Source organism: Crocodylus siamensis, chromosome 1 (assembly GCF_052110815.1).
Source record: "Crocodylus siamensis isolate JL-2025a chromosome 1, ASM5211081v1, whole genome shotgun sequence".
Classification (NCBI taxonomy): domain Eukaryota; kingdom Metazoa; phylum Chordata; order Crocodylia; family Crocodylidae; genus Crocodylus; species Crocodylus siamensis.
In genome coordinates this window covers 220,014,403-220,037,245 of record NC_143395.1, presented here as the reverse complement: position 1 = coordinate 220,037,245, position 22,843 = coordinate 220,014,403, and the positions used below count along the sequence as shown (strand labels likewise).

General features: G+C 46.0%; 1 protein-coding gene across 2 annotated transcripts in view; it reads right to left on the bottom strand.

The window, feature by feature from the left end:
- Positions 1–973: 973 nt before the first annotated feature.
- Positions 974–22,843, bottom strand: part of GTF2E1 (general transcription factor IIE subunit 1) — a 103,286-nt gene continuing 81,416 nt past the window's right edge. For both annotated transcript variants that reach the window (XM_090057180.1, XM_090057187.1), the window contains 3 exons: positions 16,172–16,373; positions 9,196–9,434; positions 974–3,294 (listed from right to left, as the gene is read on the bottom strand). In XM_090057180.1, coding sequence (XP_089913306.1) covers positions 2,867–3,294; positions 9,196–9,434; positions 16,172–16,373 — 869 coding nt within the window. In that variant the 3' untranslated portion in view covers positions 974–2,866. The remainder of the gene's footprint in view (positions 3,295–9,195; positions 9,435–16,171; positions 16,374–22,843) is intronic.

Sequence of the window (22,843 nt, the reverse complement as noted above, 5' to 3'; positions counted from 1 at the left end):
AGAAAGAAGAAAGGTCTGTATACTGGCTCCCCTGCTCACACATCCTGTTTCCAGCTTTCTAGCAGCATGGCCTCTCCACTGGTGGGCCAGAAATGTCAGGAGCACCCCCTAAGCCACCAGACTAATTCCCTATTGTCAGTCTGTTGCTACTATGTTTGGGATATCTTGCTGAAAGCCAAGAAATTGTAGATAAAAAAAATCTTTATTTCCTTACCAGTCATCATTAGCTGTAGTGACACACACTAAGCATAATCTGTTTTTATGGACTGCTGCATGCTTTTTGATTGATGTCATAATGGAGCACACGGTTCCTTCACTAAAGCAGTAACCATCACGGGCCCTTTGTCTGAACACTGAAAGCTTAATGGAAGCTTCTTCCATGAGTTACAGGCATGAGAACTTCAGTCCTTTCAAGGCCGGATCTGCAGTTTCTAGCAGTGGTTCTCACCACATATAACTGCTTATATTCAATATCAGCCTTGTATTCTATCCTGCTGAAATCTGTATAGCTCCGTTCTCTCAGCTATTTGGTACGACTTGACATCACTTCAATTTGATATCCATGTCTTACTTCATATTCTATGTAATATAGCCATTTAAACTGGCAGTGAGAAAACTGTAAGAGAGCCCCTATTTCATCAGTATGCACCTTCCTCAGTGAAGAAGGAAAAGAAAATAGGAGTGTTGACCACAGACTGCCTGATAAAAGAAACCAGCCATGGCTTCAGACTAATGAAATGCTACAGAAACGGGGGCAAAGGATTCTGGGAGGCATCTGAGGAAGAGCTGCTAATGAGAGACTGATGCAAGGCTATGGTTTGGAAGAAGCTGGAAGCCCTTCCAAGAGTACAACTTAGCCTGATCTTAAATTAGTCATCTTCTCTTAAATAAACAGATCAGAACACACAGCACAAACTAACAGCCCCAACAATTCCAATCGAGTGACCAATAGAGCAAAGAGGAGACGACTGTGAAGAGATCCATCATTTTATTAGTTTCTTTTTTAAATGGCCTAGACAGAAGCAAATTTAAAAACACTATTTTTAAAGGGAGTAAAATATCAAGAGGCTGAAAATAAAACCACAAAGGAGGTGTCACAGGGCTCGCAAAACATGAAGCAGTCAGTAAAAAAACAGCTCTACTGCTTAAGCTCTCAGCAAAGCTGTACCATCCCTGTCAATCGAACAGCATTTGATACAGCCTCTAAACTCTGCAGCACAAACTCCTTTCATCGCTCTGTCTTACAGTAGCACTGGATAAGAAAAACACAACAATTAAAAAAGCAACACTTGAAAGATAAAACATTACAAATATGATATTGCTAGAGAGGCACTAGTAAAATGGTTTTTATTTGACTAGCGAGTGCCATGCTAAACATCAGGATTCACATCTCAGCATAATTCCTTTTACAATTATTATTCAACCCCTTAGATCTGGGTGAAAATAAACCTAGTGATACTAGTTCCCTGGTGCTGTCTGGCTGTGAGCTCAGTCTGCAATGCTGGGGCTTGGACTGGGGCAGAGAGCAGTGACAGTATATTCAAGGAATTCTCTTGGCGAGTCAGTGCTTGGATCCTTGGAAGGGTTTTGTTACACTGACAATGAGCAAATGCATGCCTGAGCCAAGCAAGTCACAACTGGGCGCTTCAAGTTACACCTGACCTTGAAGTGCTGAGAACCAATGGCATCCGGTGAAATGCTATGAAAGCACCTCAGAACATCAGGTCACTTTTAAGGTGTTTACCCCGAGGTCCCCGTGGCCTCCCTGCGTGCACAAGTTGTGTCTGTCTAGGGAGGATGGAGGCAGGTGAAAATGGGAGAGCAACACGGACAGACTGGTCCTTCCAAAGAGAAGACTAAATTCTCTGATCTTTAAAACAAAGAGGTTGGAAACCCAGGACCTTTACATAAGTTTCACCAGAGAAGGGTCAATTCCTTTCCAGAGCCTTCGCCTCCCACTCCCACTCTTTTCCCCATGAATCTGCAAAGTCTCCCATTTGCACTCTCAGACACAACTACAGCATCTTGGGCTGTCTGCTCCTGGGCTCCTGGTTGTGCTGGGAAACCATCTTAAACACAACTTGGCCAAAATACATGGTTGGGCCTGAGTTGCATGGCTGAGTCACAGTAAGTTATGGCTACATACCCAGGCAAGAAGTTGTGCTAGAGGCCTGTTAGGAGGGCACAGGATAGAAGGAAAGAGACATACAGTTGTTCTGAAAAAGACCCACCGGTGCATGACTGTCACCAGCAATGGGGTCACTACCTCACTATGCCAGTTTTATAAGCCAAGTCATGTTCAACTAACTGCCTGTTCACGCACCCCTGCATCTAGAGCCTCTCACAGCATTCACAGCCTTGTCATGACTCTCTCCCCTCTTTACAACGTTAAGGAGGGAGGCCTCACTGGACACAGAGTGCTCCAATCCTCCAAGAGCATGGACCTAGATTTCTTCAGGCTCAGCTCCCCAGCTTGCTGTAAAGAATAGGCCGAACGCTCTCAGGAGGAGGAGGTAGCTATTGAGCCAGGAGGCAGAGGCAGAGCAGCAGCTAGCCTGGGTCACCCTGAAGAGGAATTTCGTTTTGCAAACTTTCTTATTCAACATACACACTCTCTCTCTCTCACATACACACACAAGCACATACACACACACATACACCCACCATGGCCCTGTCCCTTTTTGGCATACACAGTTTTAAGTCCCACATCAGTGGGCAAGATGCCTGAGATGAGCTGTTCCAAGCCCCCCAGCCCCTGCATGACCAACTCTGCAGGGGAGGGAGAGATGCAGTTTGGTCTTTTGTTTTGCTATGGAGTCTCTTATTAAAATCTGTCTTTTTAAAAGCTGCCATGGCAGAAAAAGGGTTAATCAAACATGTCCTCGAACACACGCCGCCCCATGGCTATATACACCTCTTTCTCCTCTGGGGTCATCTGGGCCACCAGCTCGGGGCGTTGGCTCACTTGAATGTATGAGTACGGATGTCCTGCCACCATAAGCGTGGGGTCCTCCGTCACCTCCTCAAACTCCTCATCATCCTCTTCATCCTCCAGCCCATACATTGTTGTGGCAACTGGCTGGCGGGGCGGGGTCTCCTCTTCTGATTCGCTTGTCTCACTCTCAGAGTCGCTGGCATTGGCACTCGAGATGGCAGCACCACCTCCCACTGCGGCGGCTGAAGCAGAGGGGGTTTTCTTTTCATGGATGAGCAGGGCACGCATCACCTCCTCATTATCGTCCAGAGCTGCTCGGCTATCCTCACGCTCCTGGAATGTGTCCAGATCCCGACCACCTGCAAAAAACCAGGAAACAATGGTTGGCTTTCAGTGCTATCACACTAACAACAGAGGGGCTGGGACAGACAGACATCTGACCCCAGGTGACAGAGCTTCAGGAAAGCTCAATGGAAAGTTACTCATGGGCTCTGAAACTTGGCTTCCAAATGCCAGGCCCATGTGCCTCAATAGCTTAGCGCCAGTGCTAGCTGCCCCAAGAGGAAGATCCAATGGAAGTGTTGTCGGTCTGAGGAACATGATCTCAATGCATAAATGGTTGCTATTGCACATCGTCCAACAGGTAATTGCCAGACCACTTCTCCAATCCCATCCTTGAACTGGTAGCAGCAGTGCTTCAAAGGAAGTGCAATGGCTGGAAATGCAAAGGATTCTGGGATGCACCCAAGTCCCAAGACACCATATAGAAACCCATGAACAAGGGGAATGGAGAATAGGGCAGGCAGAGCTGCTCTTTTAGAGAAGGGAGGTTCAGGGCTGAGCACTACAATTACTATAATATTCTGGCAGCCTAAATTTATGGCTCCCTAGACTTTAGGATCACCTGGTAGAAAAAAGTAAGGACAGTTTTAATGTTAAAACAAACAAATATAAACATATGTACACACAAACATGGCTCTTTTGGCCTTTTATTACTAGTTATTTGCTATGAATAACCATAGTGCATCCAAGCATTGGCCCATGCTGCATGCTCCAAAAAAAGAAAACAAAAATGACAGTAGCTCCCACAGAGCTCACAATCTGACTATCAGGCAGAAGAGTCCAGACAAACATGGACAGACAGAGTTACTAGGAAACAACAAGGCAATATTTGTCAGTATGAAAAGCAGCAGCACTACTATGCATTAAGGGAAAGTTGTCACAGGAACTCAGTGTTATTCAATGGCATCCATCCTCCAGGGCACATGGAATTAGGTAGCTCCTTTAAGGCATATGTCACCAAGTGTGCAAAGACTGTATCAAAGGACCACTATTTTCCAAGCTGACATCCTCTGTAAGGGTTGGGCTTATGTCTTGCTTCCTAGCTCTACCTCCCTTGAACTGCAGGATTGCAGCACCCCAACTGAGAGATGTGTGGCCTGTATCTCAGCTAAGCAAGCTTTGCTGTTCAGTAGCTGAAAGGATTTGACACTGTTTGGATAAGCAGGATGTCTACAGTTCAAGGACTCAAATACAAAATTCCATTAAAATGAAGGCTTTGCTACAGAAAAGCTCCAAAAAACCACCTCTTATCAGATTCCTATGTTGGTTGAGAGCTGGAGTCCACCCAACACAAATAAACCCCCAGGTGGTCTGGGAAAAAACCCAGAATTTTCTTTTTAAAGGATTTTTAAGAACCTTATATGAAATGAAGGGACAAAAACTAGGACAAATTCCCCCCACCAAATTTATCCTCTAACACCAAGAGACTCTGAATATGAATGATCACTTGAGCTGAGCCAACTGGATTCTACCATCAAACACAGGCCTCTTGCCCTCCTCCTCAGACAAGCCCTTGATGACCTTTAGACTAATTCTACCTACTGAGGTTCTACCTCCAGGCCTCACACTAACACTCAACAGCCTCCAAAACTGATTAAAAACCAAATCATGAATTACGCTTTGTCCAACCTCTTAGGAGAAAACAGCACTTACCATTGGGTCGTCTGTTTTGGGTTTTTTTGTATGTGGTAAAGAGGAGGGAGTGCAAATTTGTGAAAGGAAATCATTGAGGAAAAACTAAGCTACATGAGGTCTTGGTCACTTCTCTTTTGTGGGACTGAATTCAGATCTGAGCTTCAGCAAAAATCCTGTCTTCTCCGCTCGTATCTCAGTCCTTATTTGACTGTTCTCTGTTTGTGGAATAGTGGTGTCAGAAAAGGGTCTGCTGAGAGAAGATGCAAGCCTCAGGAAACTAGGGTCAGCCCCATCGAGAGTTCTGAGCATCCAAGCCACTTCTGGAAGGAACTATTTAGCAGGGAGCCAGTAGAGACCAGCACACTAGAAGACAAACATGGTGTATGGTCTTACTGCAGTGTAAGATGGCGTAAAACAAACAAGGCTGAAGATCTAAATACATACAATATGTGTGTGTGGATTTCAGTAGAGTCTGGGAGTTTCCCAAGCAGTTGGAAGTGGAAGAAGGTATTTTTTGCAGCCATACCTTTTTGAGCAATGTCACTGTCACTGAAGGCTACCAGTTGGTGTTCTATGTTCTTTGTGTGGTGTTGATCAGCTTTGTTACAATAGATGACTCAGGTGTTGTGTACTCATGTTTGCCAGTCAGGGAAGATGGGAAGGGCCTGGACTGTTGTTAGCACTTCCACGACTTGGCAAAGAGGCCATAGTCTTGGAAGGAAAGTATTTTGTTTACAGCTCTGTGTTCAGCTGCTTGTTCCTGGAGTTGCAGAGGTTACTCAAAGGTTTCTGTGTGACTGCTCTCCAAGCCCAGCTTTACCAAATGGTTTACAACCCGGAAGGGTACTGTGAAACGTGATGTTGCTGCTTGTATCATTCAGAAGTGAGCTCCCTTTTGTTTCCTAAACGGTAGTGGTGTAAGTTTGTAAAAATTCTCTGTGCTAGACGGTACCAGCTAATGTTTTCTGCCAATGAGGTCCAAAATTTCTTCCCTCCTGCCTTTTTCTGCTTCATGTCATTGTCACCCAAGAACCATGGAGATCTGCGTGGGTTGTGTGGTGGGTGAAGGTGCCATGGTGCCAGACTGCTGGTAATAGCAGTCAGGGGCGTAGCTGCAGATCAGGAAGAACAGGCAGTGATACCTACTGTCTGTAAGAGGTGAGCATAGTAACATACCAGACAGTAAAACTGAGGGCATCTTAGCAGTGCTATCAGATAATGAGATGGAAACACTACCTGCATCTGTGGCACTTCCGACTTCCAGCACACCTTGGTCTAAACAGAGTTCTTCTGGGTCAACCCTTGTACCTCTCATGAAAGAAATACAGGGACTGCAGGAAGCAGTGGATGCTCTTCACTGCAAGCACTGAAGCACAATATTAAGTGCAAGACAGCTTGAGAGATCGACCTTTTGGACGAGATCTAAACCAAAGCCCTGACCACTTGTGGAAAGGTCCCAGTGTCTCCCACATCAGAACTGCAGTGTTAAGTCTGGTACACCCTGGCCAAATTCCAACAGGAAAAATTAAAGATACTGTTTCCACAAATTCCCCTTACAGCCTTCTCTAGATATGAAGAGACATCATTTATGCAAGCCAGTTATTCAGTGGCCACATCTACATGAGATGCTTAAGCCTCTGTTCCACAGCCAGACTTAATACAAAACTGACAAGACTCAAAGGAACCCAGTAGGGCTGTGCAAAGCTTTGGTAGCCAATCTGATCTGGAGGAGATTCAGCCCGATTTGGTGGCTGAATTTCTGAATCCAAATCAAATCAGGAGACCAATTAAAAGGTCCAAATCAAATTGGAAGCCTCCAAATTGATTTGGAAAAGATTTGGTGCCAATTCAGAGATTTGGCCATAGACTAAACAAGCAGCAGTCCTCATCATGCTGGACACGGCTGCCTCCAGCTGGTAAGTCTGTTGTGGTGGGGGGAGAGGGGAGGGACAGGGCATAGGGAGGGCAGATCAACACCACCAGTGAGGGAGGGATTGGGGCTGGGACAAGCTGCCTAGCCAGGGTGGGGAGGCGCAGGACTCAGGGAGAGGGGCTCCCACCACTATGTGCCACTGGTCTGGGAGGGGATGGGAGCGGGCATATGCCCCCGGATCTGTGTAGGGCAGGCTGGGCTGGGCTGTGCTCCGAGAAGCTAGCCCCAACTGCCCACCACCAGGTTGCACTCCGCAGGGCAGGTGGAGCCAGGGCTGTGCTCTGGGTGGCTAGCCCCAGCCCAGAGTGCAGCCCTGACCCACAAAGTGCAGTGGAGCAAGGGCTATGGCGGGGCTGCAGCCTCCCTAAAATTCCCCATAGCCCCTGCTGCTGGTCCCCCGCTGATCTGAGTGCACACACCTGCCCCCATGCCCTGCTGCTGCTTGCCCAGCCAGGGCAAACCCACAGCTTGTCCAGGAGGCATGGGGAGGCTGGACAAGTGGTGGGAGGGCATAGCCCCCGCTCCCAGTGCCTTCTGTCACCTGTCCATAGTACAGTCCCCTCACTGTGGGGCGTTGCTCTCCCTCCCACACACACCCCTTCCCTCAGCCCACCACAACAGACTTACCAGCTGGAGACAGCTGTGTTCAGCATGGTAAGGACTGCTGCCTGTTTAGTCCATGGCTGAATTTCTGAATTGGCACCAAATCTTTAGATCTGAATCAGCCGAATTGAATCAGGACAGTGATTCGAATCTCTGAATCGAATCCCTGTCCCTCCAAAATCGGCTGAATCCGAATCCTAATTGAATACTCGCCACTTCATACAGGCCTAGAACCCAGGACTTTTCTTTCACAATCTTCTCAATAACCATTCCTATAGAGGGAGATATCTGGTAGTAAATCAGGGAACATTACTGCACAGTAGTGTCACCAAACAACTTTTAGGTCATACTGACTGTGCAGTAGCTCGTTACAACTGCTCAGCAGCATCGTATCATGCTTTATGCCATGCAACACTACTGCGCAGTAGTAATGAGCTACCGTGCAATCAGCATCTCATGTAGATGTGGCCAGCGATACCATTAAGCTAGTAAACAGGTGCTGAATTCCAACACCAGACAGGCTGTATTTCAGTGGTGGTCAAGATGCATCTATACATGGGTTTTATACCAGCTCATCACAATGTGACCTCAGGTTCTGATTTAAAAGCATGCACATGTCAAAAAACATCTAACAGTCACATTATGCAAGAGTTTGGGAAGGGAGCAAATAGCACTAAATTCTTCAACACAGTACAGGGAGAGAGACTATCCCTACCACCAGTGCTCAATCTACAGGCTGTGCTTGGATCCAGTGATAGTAAAGGCTCTGCAGAAATGCAATGCCATTAATTAATGACTGGGCAATATTTTGACTTCTTCCTGTTTTACTTCTCCATCTTGTTTGGAGTTCCATCCTTTTCCCCTACTGTCTGCAGGAAAGGAGTGGTTTCAGCTTCCTTGTTAATGAAATCCAAGGAATACAAGAAAGACCTGACAGCAAGCACTTGGTTCCACTCTGCCATCTTGTCTTCTTAAGACATCACCAGTTTTATTCTCACACATCTCAGATGAGAACCTCCTATTTAATTGGAACGGTCTTCTTAAAGTAACAGCACATGTAGACCATGGTATGTTTTTATGTCTCTTCTTAAATTAGACTGTAAAGTTGTCAGAGCAGAGAGCTCTTATTTTGTGTTTGTACGATGCCCAGCACCGCAGTGTCAAAGTCTTGACTTTGGTCTCTGGACTTTATTGTAGTAATACAAATAAGAATAAAAAGCGAACAAATAAACACACAAGACCGGTGATGGCTGACAGTAGCAAAAGGAGGAAGCAGCAATGATCTGGTGCCCGATTCTCCTAATGTACTCACCAGAGCCATTTCTACTGTGGCACCGTCATCCATGTCTAATGGATATCTTGAAAACTCAGAAAAAACAAGTGACTGCAGAAGAAGAGAAAGGACCTGGCCAGCAGTATTGGTGTGCTTGGGCTCAACACATGCTACTCATGTCTCACTTTAGCAGTGCCCAGTGGCTTTCCAGATGAAGCTGGGTCTCTCTCACCCAGAAGCAAACAGTTCTTAAGTAGACAACACATTTGTCACGGCCATTGACATTTTAGTAGCATAACCTCAAAGCTATGGGCAGCCAGGTTTTCCTGACAGACTTTGGCACTCGGCCTGCTCACTTACAATTGCTTTACCCCACCCAGAAAGAGCATGACAACACAACAGATATTTGGGGGGACACAATCGCTCTCTGCACCTGGAAATTGGGTGGCCTTTCTTCCATTTTCATTCCCTTACCATCTTTGATCTCATCGGGGTCATAAGCCCCCTGCACCGTGCTCTCCCGTAGCCAAATGGGTCTCTCCCTGGCCGGCTTCCCTTCATTTGCTAGCCGACTAAGGTCCTCCTGGTCCTCCATGCTGATGACAACATTCTGGGTGTACAAGTCCTCGTACGACGGCCCTTTTGTAGCCCATGCTTCTCGATGGTGTCCGCCTGCAAGGCCAGCTGCCCCTGCAGCAGCAGCACGTTCCTTGCTGTGTAAAATACAAAGGGAAAAAAGGGAAAAGGAAACAAACACCATTCAGTGTAAGCCCATTCCCAGCCAGAAGTATAACAGAGGATTCCCACTGGAGATTGCCAAAAGAAGTCTGGGGGTTTAGGCACATGCCTTCTATTAAAGTTAATGATCTTTAATGACCTGTCTTGAGCATCTCAACTCCCATTTCTTAAATGTGATGCCAGAATTTCTAAGATAAGCATGAGATTTGGGAATGTGGGAAAAGTGGGGGGGGGCTGAAAACCATTTGCTTTTATGAGAACTCAGAAAGCATCTACATGCAGCTTGTTTCCCGCTCTGTTGTGCAAACATGCAAACCGCAGACTTGCAGTTGGAAAGTCCTTAGCTTCGCAACTATGCTAGTTTGAAATGCGATTGCGCTAATGGAATTTTCCCAATACCTTGTAATCAAGTATATAAGCAATGGAGAATAGGCACTCGGGGTCGGCTTTGATCTGAGTCTCATGACTCCAGGCCGACCTGCTTGCAAGCAATAAAGGCTTTATCTCCGTGGCTTGTGGTGTGACTCACTTCTGGAGACCAAATTGGAACTTAGCCTCCAGGAGCTCGAACGGCCCCTTGTGCAACAGGAACACAGGCATCAAAGCAGCCTTTCAGGACTGACAAAAACTCTGCACATAATTCCCTCAACTACATACAACTGATTTCTGGGAGAAATATTAGAAAGCAAGGAAGCCATTAAGCATGGTGTCTGAGAGAGTACAGGTAAGAATTATGGGTCATCCTAGTTTCATATTCAAATACTCTGAAACACAAGTCATAATGATGCAAACATGGCTCCTGAGTAGCAGCTAGCTAGCTGGCAAATTCTTTACTGGCTGTTCAGCAACAGTCCTGTATTCAATAAGTCACAGTGCTGAGGTCTAACCAAGCAGGCTAACAGGATAGGGGTCTCAGATGCTCAGATCTGAGGATCTGGAGTACGCATGGGGCTCAAAAAGGACCTTATTAATTCTCCTGGAACACAGAAAGCCAGACTAGATGGCCATGGCCAGGGCCCTTGACATGGGTCTGAGGGGAGGGGAAGATTACAGCTGCAGGTCAGGAACAGGATGATACAATGGAGCAAAGACTACTGTCCTGGCACTGGAATAGGGTCAGAGTGGAGGGTTTATTGGGAAGAACTGGGAAAAGACTCATAAGGGGCTACTGAATGTAGCATCAGCTTCTATTCTGAATGGAAATTTAGCCAAGTCCAACTCAGGCAGAAGCCTATCTGGTCCAAGAAACTGCAGTGCCAGGGACTGATGATTAAAAGACAGAGCTGAATGCCCTCTGTACAGTGCTGGAAACAAGTCCACAATACAACTATACAGTCTCCTGGTCTTCTACAGGTATGGACCAGGAAATGCAAGAGGGGTCCTGGAATCTCTCAAGTGTATATTAACAACTTTTACAGCAGCAGGGCACTGGCTGCCGGTGTCTCCCTGTTTTATTTGTGGCAGGTTATGGCACTGTCGTGTGTCAAAGCTAACTGTGGTTTTGCTAAGACAATGGCTTTGCATCGGATGGTTTGGATAGGGATGATTCTGCCTCAGATACGGGGTTGGACTAAATGACCTCTGGAGGTCCCTTCCAGCCTGACTTCCCTATGATACTATGAGAAGCAACAGAATGGAAATGCTGTTGGCCTCCACTTGAGGGATGCCTAAGCTACAAAAACAGCTACCCAACACCACACACAGACCTCTAAAGGAGGAGACTCAATGAAAAATTAATATTTTTGACCTCAGCAGATCTCCTGCAGACATTTCAAACACCTTGTTGCAAATTATTTCAAAATCTAGTGATAGGCATCTCCATATGGGCACCCACCTTTGGTCCAGGACATGATCAATCATGGATCCTAACTTTGCCTGTGTTTCACAGCCAGGCTTAATACAAAAACTGACAAAGACTCAGAGGAACACAGTACAGTACTTTTCTTCCACAATCTTCTCAATAACCATTCCTAAAGAGGGAGGATCTGATATCTGGTGGTAATGGGGGAATGATGTGCATCGAGTGATTCTTCATAACTAGCACTCAGCTGAATTCAACAGGATTTTGATACTTACATGTTGATTTGGAAAAATGCACACAAGTCTGTCTGTCACCTTTCTATTTCCTTAGCTAGAAAATACTTCCGTATTTAGACCTCTTGCAGGATCAAGGACCATGCAGCATTTCAACAGCCAGTTGATAACGCCACAACGCACAATATTGTTGTGTGTTTTTGTACACATACATACATTTACTGTTTGTTTTTCTTCTATGGGCAGCCTGACCAGGAAAACTTTCTAACATACTTGAATTTCTGGGCAAAAGAAAGACTTTTATGCATATACATTGCTTATGCAACCCATGGAACCACACAGAGACCTTTTTCAATCTGTGTTATTTATTTCAAATGTTCATACCTTTCAGGATTCAAAGAAAAGCATGTGTTCTGTGAAAAGCACCATTCTCCTTCCCACACAATAAATATTGGTAACTATAGCACTACCCTGAAAATTTTATGTAATCCACTTTCCCCACAAAGTACACAATGCAAAAAAGTCTTCCTTTGCAGGGCTGCAGTAGTGACATCTACATGTTCGGCTGTCATGGAAGGCTGTGTCACACCTCTCTATACAGTTCCCATCTATCAATTCAAAACCTACTTTCTTCCTGTTAAGTGCTATAGAGTTGTGATATATTTGCCCAGTGGTATCAAGAACAATTTCAAGAAGCATTAACTCTTAAATAAAAGACCCCACCACTGTGGAGCACATGATCACATCTACTGCACTGTGACTGATCTACAGAGAATAGAGCAAGTGATTTTAGCTCCAATATGCTCCAAGGTAAGCATAAAAGAAAGGGTTTGCATCTACTGTCTGGTCACTGTTAAGCTCAAGGGAAGTAAACCTGGCTCCACTGACCTCCTTGTTCATACAACAGCATCATCAGGGATGCTGTTAGCTACAAGGTACAGCCCCTTGAAACTGCAGGACTGGGAAATTACCAGCTTCTGGAAAAAAGAAGTATTCTTATGCAGCATCTCTCCCGTGGAGGAGCAGATTAAACATCAGACTGACAAAACCCAACATTCAAGCTCATGGACTTGTAGCGGCACAAGGCAGAGAGCAGCACCCTTCAGCAGCCTGTCAGCACCACAGGGTCAGTTGGTCCCCTAGCTTCAGGAAGGGATGTGCTAAATTTTGCCTGACTGCAACAGATCTGAGGAACCACTCTTCAGCTGGGAATGGCTGGGACTTAAGCAGCTCTATGGTACAGGGCTGGCTGTCCTGGCTCTGCTGTTGTATCAGGAAAACCTCCACATTAATCATTAAGATTAAGGATACATACACACAAGGGAGGCTGCTCTGTCGCACTGAATCCAGTGCACTGGAGCAGACTTGATTAATCAAGGAATCAAGTCTGCTGAAGCATGGAAATTACTGCACTCCAGCAGTGTCCAGCATCACGTGCATCAGCACCCCGTGCTAAGAAACAGCGGTGGGGTGCTTTGACCAAAGTTTGCCAAATGTGCTTTATTTCAAAGTGGGCTGCCACCATTTTTCAGTGCAGGGACAGTGATACACATGATGCTGGAGTCTCCTGGAACACAGTAATTACAACACGTCGAAGCAGCCTCCCTGCACGTGTATAGAGCCCATTTGCAGTAGAAGCCATGAGCCAACAGGAGAAGACACCGGGGGAGACAAAGAGAGACCAAGGGGGCGGTATTAAGAACCAGTCGGGCAAGGTGGTCAGTAAGGCACAGAGGCAGGCTGTTATGGTTTTTGTCAGCCGGGTGGCAAAGGTGAGCCCGAGGGAGGAGTCTGATGGAATCAGCTGAGGTGGTTTTCCAGTGTTTGTGGTGATCTCCTCCCAGCCATAAGGGGCAGCAGAAGGTGGCACAAATGCCCTTGTTTGAGAGTTTAAGAGCTGGGCAATGCAGTCTGGTGACATGAGCTGATCAGAGGTGAGAGATGATGTTTCCATACTGAATGAGGCATGATGTGGGGCTGGGGCAGGGCCTTTGAAAGTGAAGACCCTGCCACAAGATGCTGATACATATGACAATTGGGCACTTTTAATTAGCACGGCTTGCCAATTAAAGCACATCCACCCTCCCCCTGCCTCCCAGAACATGTTTGTAAACACCCTAAAATGAAAAAAACCTTCCTTATGCAGGGTGAGGATGTGGCCCAGAGAAAATGAAGAGTATGCATGGAATTATAACAATTTAAACCTAAGTCAAAGTGTGCAGCTCAGCTTTTTGTAGGATCTGAAAAAAATGCATGGGAAGTAGGTAAACCACTTGTGTATCGGCCTCTGAGATGAAGTATGTTTACCTTTCTCTCATTTTCTAACATGGAGGGGTAAACAGACTCATGGCCTTTGATAGCCCGACTGCAAGAAGTAATTCCATCAGGAAATCCAATGTTACATAAGGTGCTGTTACATTGAAAAGAGAGGGGGGAGAGGAGATTAAACCAACCTATTTTTAAAGCCACCAGCACTGGTTTAGGACACAGGCTCTTATTATAAGCTTCATGTGGGGTAAATTCATGTTTTGCAGAGTTTAGCAAAATGTGTCATTGGAGACTTCCTAGAACAATCTGAGTAATAATCTGCCCAACCTTCCTAGATGCATGACTGCTAGACAATTTCCAGTGTTGACAGCTACTGCTAATGCTCTCCTGAAAATACATTGAGTTATTTGCTCCTGTGTGAAGGAAACAGGCAGGGAATTCTGAATATTTTTTGTTTGATCAAATGTCAATTTTGTAAGGATTCTAGCACCTCAAGACTGCAAAAGACAGAGAATATATAACCCCAGGTTTGGAGAATTGATGGAGGAGGAGGAGGAGGAAGGGCAGAGGTCGTTTTGTTTTATGGGTTTTTTAAATCTCACGGTAGCCCTTTTATACAATTAGCTACCTTAAATTAATAAGAGTTACTAAATAATTAAATTACACTACGTGCTGAACCAAGCTGCGTTCCAGCAACCATTTAAGAGCTGCCTATTTATTTTGTCAATCCCTGCACAAAGTAATTAATCATTTACAATGATTTTTAAGTATTTAAGAGCCAAGTAAGTGGGTGCTGCTGCTATTTAAGCATTATTCATGGGGCTGCACCAGGGCTTTGCTGTGCTAATTTCCTGCTTGAAGGGATGATGTAGCCATGGGAAGAGACTGAAAAAGGCCACTCTTCTCTGCCTCTCACATTTGATGAGGTTATCCCATCTGTGTTATAGCCATTTTCTGCAGTTTGACTAATGCACAGTCTGGCCATTAAACTCTGAAATAAAGAAACCCCCAAAAGGTATCCCTGTGGTGATGCTGACTTGCTATATGACCTTGCTATGTGACTTCTCTATGGGCCTTCCTTTCTCTATCAGTGAGATGGGGAAAATTAGTTAAATTAGTTGATTAGTTAATCCTTGGCTGGGAGAGAGGATAGACAGGCACAGCATTTGGCTATTAATTATTAGCATGAAGTATGTGAGAAATGCTCTCCCTCAAGGTTAGCCTGTATAAGAAAAATAGGATCCCCCTTCCCCCCCAAAGAAAAAAAACAAAAACAAGAAACCCCACGAGCACTATTTGCAGTGGGGGTGGTTTCACCTGCTTCTGGTGTAACTTAGCTCCTGATGTGTTTATTTTTTGGTACTGAAAGAGAGAAACGCACCAGATTTCACTGCAGCTGACGAAATTTGACAGCTCCCTGCATCTTTCTGCATTATTTAAATGTCATCTGTTTTTGTACAGTTAGAAACCTTCTGAAAGATCCTGTGTGGTTTCCCAAGGGGAGGAAATTATTAAAGCATTCTTGACTATAACAGGTTTTTCTATCCTATAAAGGAAAGGTGTGTCATAAGTGGGAGAAAAGAAGAATAAAAAAAGGTTCTCATTACAGATAATTTCTCTGAACGAGAATTTTGTTATAAATGGGTTTGAAAATGAAAAGTGTATAATGCAGGCAGTTGAGAGTTTCAAAAGCTTGGTAAAGGCAAAAGGAGGAGATGAAAGAGAAAGGTTTGCAGTAGAAAGTTGATGGCAAAACAGCCTTTTGTGGCCAAAGTATGGCCTGGAGACTGAGCACAGAGCTCTGCAAAGTGACTGCAGCCCTTCCCACATTGAGGCATTGTCTTGAAGAACAAGGGTTATGTCCACACAGTGCAAGGCACGGTACTCTGTTGCTGAGATATCAGACACGGCTGAGAAGAAGGATATTAGCCCAAGGGCAGTTATACTGCATCCAGTTCCAGAACAGTGCAGCCACAGCTAGGTCAGATGCGTCTGCATGACGCTGCCCCGTGCTGCGCAGACTCTGGTACATGAGCTAGAACGCTCATGGCTAGCTTGAGATCTCTCTGCACAGCAAGCACTGCGCCATGGTGGGCAGATGAGCCCCAAATGACTGCAGTGTGCTATGCAACAACCAGGTATACATCACGTCCTGTGAGCCTTATTAAAAAGACATGAGCAACTTCAGTCTGCTCTATGAAAACTGGTTGCAGCTTTAGGTCTCTTGGCAATAAACACCTTGGGGAGAGGATTATTTTTATCAGCATCTTATATGGTTAGTGTTAAACAACACAAGGTATGAAGGCACCCAGCTGGCTGCATAAGGCAGAGGTGAACCCTAGTCGTTAAGGCAGACATATATGCAACAGAAAGGCAGAGTGGCCGGCGAGGTCTCTGTGCCTGTGCCCACCTCTTCTTCAGGGCAAGAATCTCCGTGGGCTCTGGCTCAAGGATCTCGTAGGCCAAGTTAACGTCTTCCGTCTCCCGCAGCAGTGCATAGATGGGCTCAATCTGCTCGTTAAACCTTGCCACGAGGGTCCTCGCATCCTTTTTGGGCATCGCCGACTCATCCTCCTCCACCTCGGTCTGACAGAATGTACAGCGGAAAGTTCCTAAACAGAAAACAAGTTGCTAAGAGCTGGGAGGAAAGCAACAGGCCCAGCTCCTCAGACAGTGTTTTAAACAGAAATATCATGCTGTTCTTGGAGCCTGACACCAAATAGCTTTTCTCCCTATGACAATTCCCTTCCCACACATCACGTACTTGACTACTATTTTGCCCAGATAACAAAGCAAGCATTTCAGTGTCATCCAGTGATACCTAGTACAGGGTAGGGCTTCTCCCTCCATGCAGCCCCACAGGTGGAGGCCCCGCTGCTCAGACATCTCCCAGTCTCACACCTCCATCTCCTTGTCACACATTTTTAATTTAGCCTACGATTGCATAGCAAGAAACAATTTCACAGGCTATTTTTGGATGCTTGAACGTTTCCCATTTTAGGAGCCTGCAGTGTCTGTTTGAGAACGTGGTGCTACCTCTTTCTTTAAAATCTTGGGGTTGGGAGATGCTCCTTCTATACTACTGAAGACTTCAGCACTCACGCTGCTAAAACCACAACACACACCCCTCTCTCTTTTGGTACTCGTGGCTTTCTCCAGGAATTTTCTAGGCTTGGTCTCCAACCAAACACAGGAAATTTCCAAATGGAGAAGAGGGAAGGGGGGGGGGGGAGGAGAGAGAAGGGTGAGAGAGAGGGAAACTTTATTGTTTATAGTCACTTTATTGTTGCTTGACTAAAGAAAAAAAGAAACACACTGAACTATTGCATTCCAGTAAGCAGCTTTGTGTAGGTAGGACTCAATGAGCTAGGAAACTGTTTTATAGATCTCACTGAGATCTAACAAACCAGCCAAGCAGACAAGTAATTAAATTGGCTCAGCAACACTGAAGTTCTGGATGATCTATTTTTAAACTCTCACACTGTAGGGTTATGTGTTCAGTTTCATTTGTCCATCTGTGACTAAGAATTCAGGGAAGCACACAGGCAGAACTTCACTGTGTTCCAATACTGAAGGAACTGCAAAACACGTTAGCTTAATGTACACTTGCAATGATGCCTGGAAATCCAGGACATACTAAATCAGGGGTGTGCAATTATTTCAGCTGGAGGGCCACTCAGTGAGTTTTGGTGACCTGTCAAGGGCCACTTCCATCTCTCTTGCTCTCTCTCTTCTTTTCTCTCTCCCCCTCCAGAACCTGGTCAGAGCTATAGCTCAACGGGAGCCCTGATGCTCAGCTGTGGACCCAGATTGGGACTTCTGCCACAGTGGGCAGGTGGTGGCATCAGCTGTGGACACCGTTAGCAGGTTCCAGAGCCCTGATGCAGAACTTGCCAGTGGTGTGTGCAACGTCACCACCCACCCGGTGCAGCAGAACCTCCTGCCTGGGTCCATAGCTGATGCTGCTGGCAGGTTCCATAGACTTCGTAGACCTTAGGGCTGAAAGGCACCTCATGAGATCATCAAGTCCAGCCCCCCTGCCATAAGCAGGAAGTCTGCTAGGGTCAAATGATCCTAGCAAGATAAACACCTAAACGCCTTTTGAATGAGTCCAGAGTAGGTGCCTGCACCACCTCTGGGGGGAGTCTATTCCAGACCCTGGATACTTGGACTGTAAATAAGTTTTTCCTGATATCCAGTCTAAACTAGCCTTCCAGGAGTTTGGGGCTGTTAGACCTTGTTATCTCTTGGGGAGCCGTGGTTATCCCAGGTCCTGATGTTCTTCCAGGTTGGGTCTCTAGGCAGGAGCCTTTGCTGTGCCAGGAGGGTGGCAGCATCAGTTGTTGACACTGCTGAAAGTTTCTGCGTAGGGGCTCCTGAACCTGCTGGCAGCATCCACAGCTGCTCCTGCTGCCCACCCACTGTGGCAGAAGCCCCCATCCATGTCCACAGCTGATGTCACTGCATCAAGAGCTGATGCTGCTGGGTGGAAACATCTCTGCTCACCAACCTGCCCACCCAGTACTATGGGGCAGCTGGAGCCACTGGCTACCAGTGGGCCAGATCCTGTGAGTTGGCAGCTGATCACCTGCAGGCTGGACTGAATTTTTTGGCAAGCTGTATCTGGCCCACAGGCTGAACTTTGCCTACCCCTGTTCTAAATGCTACATGGAGAAGGTGGCTCTGCTTGCTTGGAAACTGAATTCAGGGCTGGCAGAAGAGAACTATGGACTTCTCTTCCTATTAACTGAGAGCATTACTTTGCCCCCTTACAAACATTTACAAAACCCTTGTAAAGACAGCAAATATTATTTCCATTTTACTAATAGGGAGCCTGAGGTTCAGAGACTGGAATTAACTTGCCCAAGGTTAAATTATCAGTGTAAGAGGCTGTACTGGAACTTGTACACCTCCTGGCCCCTGGGTTAATCTACCAGATTAAAGCACTTCCTATGTGAGGAATTTCCCTTTTGTTCCATTTTCCATTGGGAACTGGGGATATTAACCTGCCCGCATCACTGCAACGTCATGCTTAGGGCCCTCTTGCTCAGCGAACAACTTGCACCATCTTTAAGAGCTGTCTCATTTGTTGGCTTGGTGAGGTGCACTGGAAGTCAGTTCATTTCACAAGTGTGCTCCAAATCACTACATCACCACTGCAGTGTCCACACTCAGCCAAGGAGCGCATATGGTGGGAGGAAAGTTTTGAAGGGAGATGCATGGATGGGAGGGGGAATAAGAAATGCAGCAGTCTCTAGCAAAGAGTGCAGGGGCAGTCTCCTAAAGTCACCTAACTGCATGTGAACTGTTGTGCTCTCTCCTTCCAGTTAACAGACTCAGCATGGTGCAGGGGTGCTGTAATGGCTAGAAGGAACTGGCTTGCTGGTAGACTGTGCTGAAGAGAGATCCAAAAGTCAGGACTCCTGGGATTGCACACCTTGTAGAGATGCACAGATTCTTCTATGGGAGGTCCCTTTCACTCCTGATGTCTATGAATCTATGAAACTTGGGGCTTAGTTGCATCGTTTCTCTCTACCTCTGCTTCTTCACCTCCAATACATAGATAATGCTTACCTAACACTATGGCAGCTGGGAGGTTTAGATAGTGCTCAGAATACATACAAAAATAAGAATTACAGCTTGCTACAGGAAGTTAGAATGCTTGGGATCTCACAAAAGCTTGTAAAGTTACTTTGTGCTTGCAAACTCTTCCTCCTCGTGCTACAAATCAAGATGACAGAAGTACCTCCACACACCCCAACCTGAGCTGGCAGGACCAAGTGCCTTCAATGGAGGCTATGCAAAATGTTCAGTTTTTGTGTTAAAATCTCCCTGCTCCTTCCCCTGCAATGTTTCCTCACCAGAGAATAATTCCAATGGTGTTGGCATCCAAATCTAGATCTTCAGCTTGGGAGTTTCGTATCAGTATGAAATTTGGCAAAACAAGCTGCTCAGACTCTTTCTTACAAGGCTAATGTTGCCTGGGTGCAACAGCAACAACACTCAGAAGTGGTGATGGGAGAAGTCTGGGGTGAGCATACACACAACAGTCTGCCAGAGACCTTTTTTCATGCTGTAAAAAGGTGCCACCACTCATGTATAAACTGTACATTATATAATATGCCAATCCAGTTAAGTTTTAAGTCATAACATTTGATCTCATTCACATTCGATCCCCAGGGCCAGCAGTACTTCCAAATTGACAGAACAACCCAAATAAGTCTAGAATAATTAGCACGTTTCAGGTCAGATGATGAAGTTATTGAATGAACAGTGGTGAATGGTGAGCCCTACAGAGGAAATCCTATGATACAGTGCTCAGGTGGCTCAGGTTTTTTGCACTTCCACGCCAGATCTCCCATGAGTCTTAAACAAAGATTAAAAACAGTCTGGACCGCTCCAATTCAAAGGACCTAAACATCACGAAGTTAATGCAGCTCTGAGTTAATGGAACACGTGAAGGTAAGTCTGATTTACTGCAACTTCTCCACCCCACGGCTCTTAATGAACAAACAATAAATGCCAATAGATGAGTTATGTCAGGAATCCAGGAGTGATTTATGTGCCAAGTTTCTGAAATAAATGCTCATGGTTCTTATGGTGAGGCAGCACATCACAAGAGGCACCCACATTCAGGACCAGATTTGAGGGGCTGGTTTTACTTGTTGCCTGTCAGGGCAAATCCTATACCAGTCTGCTAGGGACCATTTTTCCATACTGTAAACAGTGTCACCACACATATATAAACTGCACATTATACAATTTGTCAGTCCAGTTAACTTTTAAGTCAAAGTTTGATCTCATTCACATTCCATCTCCACATCCAACAGTACTTCCAAAATGGAAGTATGCCCTCAAGTACTTCCAAATCCCAAGTATGGCCTCACTTGGGTCCTCAAAGTCACATCAGGGGCCACCCAGAATCACAGCTTTAAGAAGCACATGACAACAACACTGATGTAGCAACTCTTTCCAATGTGCACAGCAATGTGTCATCACAGAGGACCTTGTCCCAACACACACACTTTGAACAGCGGCCACCCTCTATGTGATATCACCTGCTCCTCAAGCACATTGCACCATTAAGACTGCAGCGACAACATATATCTTCCTCCTACCCTGACACTGACATCATCTCTGACCAAGGACACAAGTGCAGCTTTTGCACTCAGCAATCTTATGCAATCCAAGCTGGCCAGATGTCCTGAACCACAAGCAAAAAAGGCTGAGAGGTGACTCTTTTGGAACATGGAAACGTCAAATGGGAAACAGATACCCTCCCTCAGCTTCCTCCCAGACACAAGCATTGCATGATCCACATTGCCTGGTACTCCATGAGAATCTCTGGCCTGTGCTCTGTCTGTGCGTAAAAGGCACACCATCTGACAAAGACTGGCACAGGCATTGCTGAATGGGCAAAGGTGAACATGCTGGCGATTTTCCTCCCCAAATGCATGCTAAAATTAAGCTGCTGGTCAGGTTTTGGAGCATGCAGGCCTGAACACTTCAAAGTCATGTAAAATCTTGATGATGGGGTCTGAATAAAAGAGAAGGGTCAGCAGCCTCCTTGAGTTATTAGACATGTGAGCATATGCATTACACAGACTGTAACTGTATGGGCACAGGCCTAGAACAAAGGCATAAGAAAAATTAAGACTGCAAAAGGAAGTACTCAAAAGCAAGGGAACAGCAGATCTGGAAGATGCTCAGCACTGCTGCAAATCAGACCTCAGGGTGTTGAGACAGGTACATATACAGCCATCACCTGCAAACGGTTTGGTTTAAAAAATGACTCACCCATAAACTATGCAGTGGAGGTAGGGCTCAAATCCAGTGTTACAGGGCACTGTCCAGCTGGCTTGGCCCTATGACCTTGCTTTCTCTTCCTGCAGTGCTCTGTGTCTCATAAATCTTTTCTACTTTGGCAACAGACAAGGTGGAAGCTCTATGGAGCCCTCCCCCCTGCATTATACAACCCTGATTCATCTTTAGAGCAAGTCCAGCCTGTGTGGTAAATGAAGAAGGAGTCTTGTGGAAAAAAATAGAACATATCATATAATTAAAGGCCAAATTACAGGTTGCATAGGCAATTTGAATGCTGGCATTTCCTACCTTCTGAGTGTTTGACTTGACATTAAAAGAAAATTATTGAGGCTGCAGGGGGGTGGGATTGATTGGGTGGGATTAACTCCCTAAGGATTTTTAAAGGAACGAGTGTGTGTGTGGTGGGGGGGAGAGACATTCAACCATGTGTCAGCCTGTTTACACCCACAACATTGCAACCTTGAGCTCCCCTACAGACCTCCACCACCACCTGATCTAATGCAGCAACTGACAGGATGACCACCTCTTACTTCTGCCTGGATCAGAGCTGGGGGAAGGACACATGGCCAGTGGGGTTATTCAATGACAGACTCTGGACTCCTGGCTTCCACTCAGGCCAATTCTGAAGAACGAGTAGTCGTGGGCACAGATTCTTCTACCTGTTCTCCCCAAGCTTGGCCTTGCCCATCATAGCCTCCAATCTGTCCCTGCTCTAATCTTCATGCCTCAGCCTTCTCATTGTAACTCGTGTCCTTGCCCAGGATCTGACAGACTCATCTCTTTGGAATCCCAGTTCCACCCCAAGTTTTCTTCCCCACCCAGTCTCAGTCTCCCCACTCCAACCCTTACATTTAACTGCATTACATTTAAAGCCCTAGCCATTTCCCTTCACACTCTCTCTTTTGTTACACCAGGATATGGGTAACCAGGTCTGGGGCCACTCAGGAATCAAGGCACTGACTAGGGCTGGGATAGGTAAGCAGAATCTGAGGCTGGACTGAGTCAGGAAGCCAGGTGGTCAGTCCAACAGTGAAGTCCAGGGCGGATCTGAGTCAAGAAGCTGGGAGATCAGGCAGAGTGAAGTTAAGGAGCAAGCCACAGGGAACAGCAAACCTGGGTCAGGTTCAGCCCTGTTGCCTGGACACTTCCTATTCCAGGTCAGGGGTTTATATGTGGGGAGTGAAGGGTTAGTTGACCCCAGCCAGTCACTCCAAAGATAGGGAGTGGGTGGAGGGTCAGGCCCTACTGGAGACCTCAC